The sequence below is a fragment of the Carassius carassius genome, chromosome 6 (genome assembly GCF_963082965.1).
Source record: "Carassius carassius chromosome 6, fCarCar2.1, whole genome shotgun sequence".
Taxonomy (NCBI): Eukaryota; Metazoa; Chordata; class Actinopteri; order Cypriniformes; family Cyprinidae; genus Carassius; species Carassius carassius.
In genome coordinates, this window is record NC_081760.1 from 38,057,955 (window position 1) to 38,070,001 (window position 12,047).

At 38.4% G+C, this 12,047-nt stretch overlaps 1 protein-coding gene across 2 annotated transcripts in view; it reads left to right on the top strand.

Moving 5' to 3' along the window:
- LOC132142855 (complement C3-like) overlaps window positions 1-12,047 on the top strand; it is a 200,469-nt gene that overhangs the window by 155,588 nt on the left and 32,834 nt on the right. Inside the window, exons 17-22 of one of the 2 annotated variants that reach the window (XM_059553038.1) lie at window positions 3,666-3,765; window positions 4,186-4,274; window positions 4,391-4,530; window positions 4,824-5,036; window positions 5,190-5,250; window positions 5,519-5,602. The exons of the other annotated variant lie outside the window; for it this stretch is intronic. Of the exons in view, the coding sequence (XP_059409021.1) occupies window positions 3,666-3,765; window positions 4,186-4,274; window positions 4,391-4,530; window positions 4,824-5,036; window positions 5,190-5,250; window positions 5,519-5,602 (687 nt within the window). The remainder of the gene's footprint in view (window positions 1-3,665; window positions 3,766-4,185; window positions 4,275-4,390; window positions 4,531-4,823; window positions 5,037-5,189; window positions 5,251-5,518; window positions 5,603-12,047) is intronic. 2 annotated transcript variants of the gene reach the window in all.

Sequence of the window (12,047 nt, forward strand, 5' to 3'; positions counted from 1 at the left end):
TCTCCATTCGGCAGTTATACCCACTTGGAACTGCACAACATTTTTTAGCTTTTTAAACAACCTTCTCCGTTCTAAACCAACTACGCACATATTACCTATCATGTATGTCTATGAAAGACGATCAAACCAATCAGACTAAATACAGGGCGGGGCTGGACGTGCAACCCCATGCAAGGTGCAGCCATGCCTCGATCTGCAGGCTGCAGCCGGGTGTACTTGTCTGTACCTGTGTTCTTGAGTATTGGAATTAAACTTTGACTCTTAATGATGATGTAGAGCGAGAACACGAGGAAACAAATTGAGAAAGGCCAGAGTCAGTATAATGTTACAGCAGATAACGTCAGTATTTCACATGTTAGCTAACTTAAGCAAATACACACCAGCACTATATCCACCAAGGAAAAACTCAATAGTGAGCTATTTCAAAGTTATTTATGCAAACAGCAACTAAAAACTTACTGGTAACTTCTGTGGGCAGATTGGCTCTGATTGGTCAAATTTTTTCATCACTCACCTGAGAAATGTATGTCTCTCCAGTGAAAGTCAATTCACCAAAACTGTTCACGTTGTAAGGGGAATTTACAGCCAAAACCGAAGGACCAGGTGTAGTAATGAAGACCAGGAGTCAGAGACGCGTTCAATTAAAGAACAATTTACTGAAGAACATGGTTTGCTGTTTCATCAGCAGAAGTCAGCTATAAAACTCTCGATGGAGTTCGTAGGCCGCTCTGCTTACAGTTCAAAATTCCTAACCCTAACAATTATACCTTTACAGAGGATTCTAATTGCATACGTCAGCAAAATTCTGATTGGTCCAAAACCTAGATAAACTTTTTTCCACATATGGACAATTTCCACATATGGATGTAAACTATAAGCATATTTTCTGATGACTGTTTTGGAGACAAGTGATCAGAGGTCAGACACCATACGTCTCACCAAAGACATATATATATCTGATACGCTGGACAATAGCAGTTAAACATATGTCCTGAGACTGTCTGTGCTTCTCCCTGTCTAGACACTAATACAAATGGTCAGAGAAACACTTATCTTACTTCAAGGTTGCCTCAGGCATGCACTGAAAAAAACAATGAGTAAATTTACTTAATTTCTATTTGGCAAGTTTTTGCATGAGCATTTTTCAAGTAAATTTAATACATTTGGAAATTAAGTAAATCTACTTAACTAAGTTAAGTAAAAATAAAAAAAAATGAATAAGTACATGTAACTTGACCTGTTAAATTTTATTGAGTAAATATAAATTAAATTATATTAAATTAATTCATTTAGCAGACACTTATATCCAAAGCGACTTACAGTGCATTCATCCTAACAATTTTCCCCTATCATGTGTTCCCGGTGAATCCCCCAACCTTACGCTTGCTAATGCAATAATCTGCCACTTGAGCTACAGGAACAATTCAAGAGTTTGTGAAAAATAAGTGCAAATTTTGCTTACAAATTAAGTAAATTAAGTAAAATCAGTTGTTCTTTTAAATACATTTTACTTGTTTTATGCATTGCTGGTAATTAATTTAAATTTAATTGAATTTTATTGTTATAATGTCACAATAATACAATGTGTAGTGGTCTTTTATTAGGAACAAATAATGCGAGAAATAGCCAGCACACAGAAACCTATGATGCTTAAGATCACTTTAAAATAGTTTAAACAGCTTACGCAATAGTAAACATCTATGTTCAATGGCATATTAAACACATTACAACTCCAACATTAGCAGTTCTATGCATAGATATGACAGCTTCTTAATCTCATGATCAAAACATGACTAACAGACTGCAGTTACAAATAAAACCTGTTAACTAAAGCCCCTGACCCCCCCCCCACCAAAAAAAAAAAAAACTCATTTGCCAAGCGAATTTGGAAAAGTTTCTAAATGTAAAATTATATTTTCAAAACAGTTTTATCAAATGAGGGTCTCTTACTTCTGTCCCTTTTAACCAGTTTACAGCAAAGACAGCACGAAGGACTGGATGCACGTGATAAATATTCTGCAATTATTTTATTAAGCACATTAATTCACCAAACCATAAATGGATAATATATGTGCTAATGTACCAACTTACAAAGTATTATATAAAAGAATGTTAACTAAGCATTGTAATAAGCATACTTAAAATCAATATGTTGTTCAGTTTTACTTGTTTGTACTTGTAAAAGAAGTATAAGTATAATACTTAAAAGGCTGTTGTCAATAACATGACATGTTCATTGTAATAATTTTTAAAAAATATATTAAAATGCAATTAAATATATATTTTAAAGCACTTCAGAGATGTATGTTGGGAATACAGCTGTAAATCTAAATAGTCACAAATAATTTCTTATCACAATATACTAAGAAAAAACTCTAAATGCCCCAAATAAACATTTAAAAGATTAATTGTCCTTTTAGATAGTGACATTGGATAGACAACAAAAATAAAGTGGCCTTTAAAAACGTTAAAGTTGTATGTTTTAATTCTATGACTCTCCTCATTAATTCAACACATTCTTGTGTTCTGTCTGGAATATATTTCTAGCCTTGCCATCACATTTTGCTCTTCAAAGGGATATTTCACCCAAAAATGAAATTCTCTCACCATTTACTGAACCTCTGTCATCCCAGATGTTTATGACTTTCTTTCTTCACAAGAACACATGCAAAGATTTTTTGTCCATTTACTGAAAGGGCACAGGACCACTTCAGAAACCACACAAAGTGAACATGACGGTCAAGAATGTTGGTATTTGTATTTTTCAGTTTCACTTAAGAAGACAGTGATTTATTAACAGGGGTTGCATGAGTTACTGTCATTCTCTTTGTGTATAGTTTTTGAAGTGTCTTTTTTGAATGTCCCATACACTTGCATTATATAAAGAGAATTGTTTTAAAAAACTCTAAGTTTCATCTGATAAATGAAAGTTTATCATGAAAGATTTAGTTTCTTCTGATATATGATGGCATGAGGGTGGAAAGGATGGAGTTTCCTTTTAATCCCTTTCCCTGTATTTTTTATTTATTTTACTTTTTTTTAGTGTTCCGCTGGGTTTCATTTTAATTGTTGTTGAACTAAATATACATGTTTGACCTGTGCCCATGCATTTTTTTTTTCATTCTCTCCCTTCAACCATTCTTCTGTATTGTCTGTCAGAAAAAACTTTTTAAATACTTGAGTACAATTTAAAGTTATACTTTTTTACTTTTACTCAAGTATGCTTTTGACCAGCTACTTTTACTTTTAATTGAGTAAAATTTTCACTGAGTTCTTGTACTTTCACTTCAGTAAAATGTTTGAGTACTTTTTACACCTCTGTCCAACTGTGATGTTTGCTATATGTGTGATATGACAAATATTCAGGAAAAACTGGAGTGAATTTGATGCACAGAGAACCATTACATTCTGACAGATTGGATTAAATTAAGGTTGATTACCAGTGTTACTTCAGTCCTTATGCAGCTTTGCCCTGGCATTAAATGATGATTTGAATGAAGAAACAGTGTTAAAGACGTATGAATCAAAGTCAGAAAACAAATTGAGTAAAATAATATTGATAACTGCAGAGACGACAGAATAATTGGGAATTCACTAATAGTATTAAACATGTTTTTTAGATCCCAGAGAGATTAATGATTTGTTTTTGTTCAAACAAAAAACAGATGATGATGATGACTATTACACAGACTCTGAAGAGATTGTGTCACGTACGCAGTTCCCTGAGAGTTGGCTTTGGGAGGAGATTGATCTATGTGACAAATGGTGAGTAGGAGACATTCAGACAAGTCTTAGACAAGTCACTGACAGTGAATAAACATCATGATCTCAGCTGACTTGAGCTGACGACCTCCTCAGACAAAGAGCAAGCATTGTTTCTCAATTTTTGCATTTGATATTATGCATTTTATTTTTAGCTCAACAACATGAAATGACATCCATTAATGTCAAGATGTTAGTAGGAAAGCAGTAGTGGTATACAACAGTATTTAATGTGCTTATATTTAGAAAACTATAGAAATCTGAATCTTGTCCCTTGTAAGACATAATTCCTCTAGGCTGCCCAGCTTATGATGCTTTATTAGGCTGATATGAATTAAGATAGTAAACAAGTGTTAGAAAATGTACTTCAACAGTTTCTGTTATTACTGGTATTTTCTGGTATTTATATATCTCATATTCCAGTCCAACACCAGCCAAAGAAAAAGTGATCTACCTGGAACACTCTATCACTACCTGGCAGATCTTGGCTGTCAGTCTGTCACCAACACTTGGTAAAGAGAAGCTGCAAACACACAATACATGCTCTGAAAAACATCATCATCATCATCATCATCTTCCAGGAGCTGCTGCTTTAAATTCTTCTGTGTGTCTGTGTTCCTCCTCGAAGGCATCTGTGTGGCAGAACCTGAGGAGATGGTCGTTTTTAAGCATCTTTTCATTGACCTAAAGATGCCTTACTCAGCTGTGCGCGGCGAACAACTGGAAATCAGGGCCATTATTCACAACTACACCCCAAAGAAGCAGAAGGTGGAATAGTTTAGATTCAAAATTAATTTTGATTATTAAAATTAATTTAGTTTTTAAGTGCATTATAGTCATGTGGAAGGTAGTAAACATTTCTGCTGGAGTCAAATCATCTTATGACATGCATGGTTCCTGAGACTCATTTGAGGTTGTTGATCTGTTGTGACACAAACTGAAGAAATGTGAATTATCCTAAAACATAATTATCCTTCATCATCACACATGTCAAATTGGATTTATTTTCGAGGAAGTTTCCTCTAGATGTGATTTGAGTCTCATTCTCCTTTTTTATCCAGGTGCGTGTGGAGTTCATGGAGACAGCAGATGTTTGCAGCTTTGCCAGTAAGAAAGGCAAATACAGAACAACAATATCTGTTGAGAGAGACTCCAGTACATCAGTTTCATATGTGATTATTCCCATGACGCTGGGAAATCACATGATTGAGGTGAAAGCTTCAGCATATGATGCCATCTACTCTGATGGAGTGAGAAAGATGCTTAAGGTGGTGGTACGTCTGATGGGAATCAGTGACTGTCACTTTTGTCATTTGCTTTATTTGATTTGGTTATTTGTTAATAATATAATGATTAATATATGCTTATATTTTGAATAGATAAACTAGAGCATCATGGGTAGTTAACACTCTATCTCTCTCTTTCAGTCTGAGGGTGTGCTGATTCCAGTACACAGAGGAAATGTGGAACTCAATCCTGTTAAGAACGGTGAGACTTACTGTGAACATAATACAATAACACAATAACATCACTGTGTTACACTGCCATTACAACGCTGCAGACATTACACTTCTAGATAGTTATGAAAATTTTTTCATAAATATCATTAGTTTTAGCCAATCAAGAGATCACATTAAACTCCTGCTCTTTTCTTGCTCAGTACTCAACAAAACCTTACAAAATATTATCAGCTTGTGACTAATGACTCTTTCTCCATCTTGCTGTTCTTCCCTGTTTCTCTTCTCTAATGGATCAGGGGAAAAAACATTAGTTTTTAAATCTGTCATACCAGCTGATCGTCTTCCAGACACACCTGCTGCCACATACATCTCAATTACTGGTAAGGAAAAAGATGCTTTCAAGAATGTTTAGTGATTATTTATTCGCTATTTATTTCAGGGGATGATGTCTATACACAGCAATATCCCCAGTGTTAATTTAACACTCTGACCCCTCTTTCAGACTGCAAGCGAGCAGCACGTCCGCGCAACTATGTCGTCACTATAGCAGCAGACTCTCGCGAGTATTCATACTGGAAGCATATAAGTACAGCATCACAGCCGTGGCTGCAAAGCGTGTTCGGCAGACAGTATAACCATTTCAAACAATGGGTATAATTCTTTCAACATTTGTTTTTATAACAATACACCATACTTTCACCCTAAACGAATAATTAAAAAGTTTACATGGGTAAATACATATTTGTTATACTTAATTTTCTTTTCTGGCATAATTGTCAAAACACTAGACATTGGCATTGTTGTTAAAACTCTTGACAGTTGTAGAGAAAAGCCACACATGTGTATCAGTAAATATGAAGTCACAGAGAGAAATGTTTTAAGAGTTGCAAACCTGTAGACTTTTTTCTCTTCCACAAACACAACACAACAGTTACACCTTCTCAAATTCTTAATTGCAGGTGCACAAATCCTATTCTACAAATCACACATTTAGAAACTTGTACGCTCACATTTTTGAAACAATTGCTGCAGTGAATGTGGTGCAAAACGCATTTACACACCCGCATCAAGAAATGTGAAGTCGTGGAGAAATGTTGAACATCCGCAAATCAATACGTGAATTCATCAAATGAGAGTTGCACACTTGTAGAATATTTTCTCAGAAATATGTCTTGTATATTTTTCTAACACAAACACAAAGTACATATCTACAGCTGCTTGAATTTGCTGCGATGAATCTCAAACACTGTTTTTCGCTTTCAAGTGACAAGTTTCGCGCTCTCCCTTTTGCACCGATATATTTCGTTCAAAAGTGATTTGTGCTTCTGTAGAGGTAGTGGGCAGGACTGTTTAGAGATTACAGAATTTCAGCCAATCAGAAGAGCTACTTTGGCTCGTTGCTTAGTAGGTGGAGGCTTGGGAACTTAACCTACACGTGGTAGATAAATAATAAATGTTGCATTATTACACAATACAATCAACATTAATAACTTTAGCAGATTATTTAACATACCTCAATACGTATCGCTTCAAGAAGGTCTGCTGCTATCATACATATAGATATGGTCTGATGTTCTTATAAATGACTGGACTCATATACTAATATACAGCCTCCCCTACTGGACGCATGAGGAACAACAGGGGCTTAAAACTGCTTGGGCTTGGGCTCACGCTTGCGGTGTGAAATTGGGGGTTATTCTGTGCATTTTGAGCACGTTTTGTGTTAAATCACATGGTCCCGGTGTGAATCAATCAGAATCAGAATCAGAATGAGCTTTATTGCCAGGTATGTTTACACATACGAGGAATTTGTTTTCGTGACAGAAGCTCCGCAGTACAACAGAATGACAGCGACAGAACATAAAACACATAATAAAAGAATATAAAAATACAGAAAATACAAATAAGTAGATAAGAAATGACAATATACAAATTGACAATTGTAGGCAGGTATATTCCAAAAAATGCAGTTATGTATGTACATGTATATTATGTGCAAAATTTAAGTGTATTCTAAGTATGTGTGTTAGATAAATTAAGTGTATCTGTATATAAATATAAAGTGTAGTGTGTTCAGTGTGTTCAGTGTGTATCAGCTGTTCATAAGATGGATTGCCTGAGGGAAGAAACTGTTCCTGTGTCTGGTCGTTCTGGTGCTCAGTGCTCTGTAGCGTCGACCAGATGGCAACAGTTCAAAGAGGGAGTGTGCTGGATGTGAGGGGTCCAGAGTGATTTTAACAGCCCTTTTGCACACTCTGGATAAGTACAGTTCTTGAATAGATGGGAGAGTTGAACCGATGATTCGCTCTGCAGTCCGGACTACCCTCTGTAGTCTTCTGAGGTCAGATTTAGAAGCTGAGCTGAACCAGACAGTTACTGAAGTGCAGAGGATGGATTCGATGATGGTGGAGTAGAACTGTTTCAGCAGATCCTGTGGCAGGTTAAACTTCCTCAGCTGGCGAAGGAAGTACAACCTCTGCTGGGCCTTTTTCACAATGGAGTCAATGTGAATGTCCCACTTCAGGTCCTGAGAGATAGTGGTGCCCAGGAACCTGAATGACTCCACTGCAGTCACAGTGCTGTTCATGATGGTGAGTGGGGGGAGTGCAGGGGGGTTTCTCCTGAAGTCCACGATCATCTCCACTGTTTTGAGCGTGTTAAGCTCCAGGTTGTTGAGACTGCACCAGACAGCCAGCTCTTTAACCTCCTGCCTGTAAGCAGACTCGTCACTGTCCTGAATGAGGCCGATGAGTGTGGTGTCGTCTGCAAACTTCAGGAGCTTGACAGAGGGGTCCTTAGATGTGCAGTCATTAGTGTACAGGGAGAAGAGCAGTGGGGAGAGAACGCAGCCCTGGGGAGCTCCGGTGCTGATTGTACGGGTGCTGGATGTGTATTTTCCCAGCCTCACTAGCTGCTGTCTGTCTGTCAGGAAGCTGTTGATCCACTGACAGACGGAGGCGGGCACGGAGAGCTGAGTTAGCTTGGGCAGGAGGAGGTTTGGCATGATCGTGTTAAAAGCCGAGCTGAAGTCCACAAACAGGATCCTCACATAGGTTCCCGGTCTGTCTAGGTGTTGCAGAACATAATGCAGTCCAATGTTTACTGCATCGTCCACAGACCTGTTTGCTCTGTAGGCAAACTGAAGAGGATCCAGCAAGGGTCCAGTGATGTCCTTCAGGTGGGCCAGCACCAGTTTTTCAAATGACTTCATGACTACGGATGTTAAAGCCACAGGCCTGTAGTCATTTAGTCCTGTAATTTTGGGTTTCTTTGGGATGGGGATGATGGTGAAGCGTTTGAAGCATGAAGGGACTTCGCACAGCTCCAGCGATGTGTTGAAGATCTTTGTGAAGATGGGGGCCAGCTGGTCAGCACAGGATTTCAGACAGGCTGGTGTAACACAATCTGGGCCTGGTGCTTTTTTCCTTTTCTGCTTCCGGAAGACCTGGCGCACCGCATCCTCGCTGATCTGTATTGCACGTGTGGGGGAGAGGGGGGATGCAGGAGGTGTGAATGGTGAGAGTGCTTGATTGGAGAGGTGTTCAGGATGGGTTGCAGGAGCTGTTAATGGTGTGAACGGTTGTGTGGAGAGGTGTTCAGGGCAGGTGATGGGTGTTCTTTCAAACCTGCAGTAAAACTCGTTCAGATCGTCTGCCAGTCGTTGATTCTCCACAGTGCTGGGGGGTGGTGTCTTGTAATTGGTGATCTTCTTTAGACTTTTACACACTGATGCTGAGTCGTTCGAAGTGAACTGAGTCCTTATATTTTCAGAATAATTCCTCTTTGCCACTCTGATCTCCTTTTCCAGTGTGTATTTAGCCTGATTATACAAGACATTGTCCCCCTTCCTGTAAGCATCTTCTTTGGCCTGACGGAGCTGTCTGAGTTTTGCAGTGAACCACGGTTTGTCATTGTTGTAATTTAGTTGAGTCTTGGTAGGAATACACATATCCTCACAGAAACTGATATATGATGTTACGGTCTCTGTGAGTTCATCCAGATCGGTGGAAGCAGCTTCAAAAACACTCCAATCAGTGAGGTCAAAACAAGATTGTAAATCCTGCTCTGCTTCATTAGTCCATCTTTTTACAGTCCTTAATACAGGTTTAGCTGATTTTAGTTTCTGCCTGTAGGTTGGTATAAGATGAACCAGAAGGTGATCAGAACGTCCCAAAGCTGCTCGTGGAACAGAGTGATATGCATCCTTTATTGTTGTGTAACAGTGATCCAATATATTACTGTCTCTGGTGGGACAGGTAACATGCTGTCTGTATTTTGGCAGTTCACGGGAGAGATTGGCTTTATTAAAGTCCCCAAGAATGATTAAAACAGAGACCGGGTGTTGTTGTTCTGTGTCTGTGATCTGATCAGCGAGTTTCTGTAAAGCCAGACTTACTTGCGCTTGCGGAGGAAACAAACACTAACCAGAATGAACGAGTGAAACTCCCGCGGCGAATAGAACGGCTTGCAGTTGACAAACTGCATTTCTAGATTAGGACAGCACATCTTCTTTAACACAGTTACATCTGTACACCACCGTTCATTTATGTAAAAGCATGTCCCGCCGCCGCGCGATTTCCCCGTTGATTCTGCGTCGCGATCCGCTCTAAACAGCTGAAAGCCCGGCAGATGGAGCGCGCTGTCCGGTATGGCGTCATTCAGCCAGGTTTCCGTGAAACACAGAGCAGCAGAGTGTGTGAAATCCTTATTTGTCCGAGAAAGCAGAAGGAGTTCGTCCATTTTGTTGGGTAGAGAGCGTAGATTTGCCAGATGGATGCTAGGCAACGGCGTTCGAAATCCGCGCTTCCTGAGTCTGACGAGCGCGCCAGCACGCTTTCCCCGTCTGCGCGTCCTGAAGCGCTTGATCAGCGCCGCTGCTCCTCCGATAACAATGTTCAATAAAACGTCTGAATAATTGAAATCCGGAAAAACATCTTGTGGTGCATTCTGCCGAATGTTCAGCAGTTCATCCCTGGTGAAGCTGATTGCAGGAATATAACTAAAGACAGGACAAACTAACAAAAAGACAAAAACATATGCAGAGCACGTCACGGAGGCAGCCATCCTGTACCGGCGCCAAGTGAACTATATGCACTCATTGATTAACATGGACGCCGAAAAAAATACGCGCTGCTCGTGCGCCGCTCACGCTTGCAGTGTGAAAGAGGGGTTAAAAGTAACACTGAAGCAGAGTTGAAGTTAATGAGATAATTAAGAAGTTAATTGAGTTATGATTGACCATTATTGAAGACACCTGATGTTAACAAGCAGAATCACCAAACGAGAAAATCACAATTTGTGTGTCACCATTATAGTGGTCAGTGTTTGCTAGTTGGGATCTTGGCTTGTAACTTTTTAAATTTAAAATTAGTGTCATGCCAAGAGCAAAAATCATTGGGTGTTGATGATTATGTTTTAATGTAATCGTTGCTTGACCTTAATCTCTGAACTCATTTACAGTCTCTTTTGCTCTTCTCTCTCAGTCTCATTATTGATTGTAACAGCTTTGACTCATCAATGAAAGAGTCTGGATTTTTCTATACTTTTTGTAGGCATTTCTTGCTTTTTTTATTATTAAAGAGTGTTTATTTTAGGCACACACATATAACAAGAATAAGCATATGAATCTTAACAACGGTGACAAACAGTATGTTCAGATAAACAGATCTATTCTGAACATCACAAAACTAGATACTAAAAAAAAATACATAAAAGCAGCAAAGATAAAATATAGTTAGAATGAAAAGTTAAAAAGACAGTTCAGCTCATAATTTATTCATGCTGCAATGCATGATGGGAGCCATGGATGAGTTTTTATTGGCTACAACATGCTTTTTTGATGGTCACCGTTGTTGTGATGCTCACGCTCATTCTTGATGTCTGTGTGTCGAAACGAAAAAAAAAAATCTTTATGTAGAACTAACTTTTAAAAACATGTCATATTATGGCAAAAATGCTGGATCACTTTTTTATCCACCTAATTTATGTACACAGTAAAGAAACCTGAACTCAGGCATTCAGGTCACTCCATGACAATTAGTCCAAACCACAATCTAATCCATAAGATCGCCTTTGCTGTGGTCTGTCTGTATGTTATAACTCAGTTACCACAGCCCCACGAAGTCTAAAGTAAATAACTGAAGGGTCAAGATCCCAACTAAAGCAAACACTGACCACTATAATGGTGACACACAAATTGTGATTTTCTCTTTTGTGATTCTTCTTGTTAACATCAGGTGTCTTCAATAATGGTCAGTCATAATTCAATTAACTTATCTCATTAACTTCAACTCTGCTTCAGTGTTACTTTTAACATTGCTTCAGTGTTTATATGTTTCCACACTCAGAGTGTTAAATTAACACTGGGGATTTTGCTGTGTATCTACAGTCATAATGTCCATGGCAACTTTTATGAGGATTCACTCACAGTGCTTAATTTTGGGGCTCCTTTGTAATAATTGCAGTTCTGTCATCCCAACTCTCTGAGAGTTTAGCATCATAATATGTTTTCGGTGAATGTCATGACATGCATATATCCACACACACAGAAAGAATAAAAACAGGACAGGACAAAAACAAAAAAACAAGCATATCTTTTGCTAAGACATATGTAGTGCTGCTGCTCCGAAGAGTCATGTGAACGCAAAATATCAGAATTTAAAGTCATTTAATAACTGACATATACTCTTAATTTATATAGTAAATCCATTAGGCTCAAGGTTGGCTTTACCTTCAGGAGCAATAAAAAAACGCTAATAGGCTGAGTATTCAGCCCTTGCATACAAACGCAAGACTGTTAAACATAATGCTTAGCTTAAAACTTGT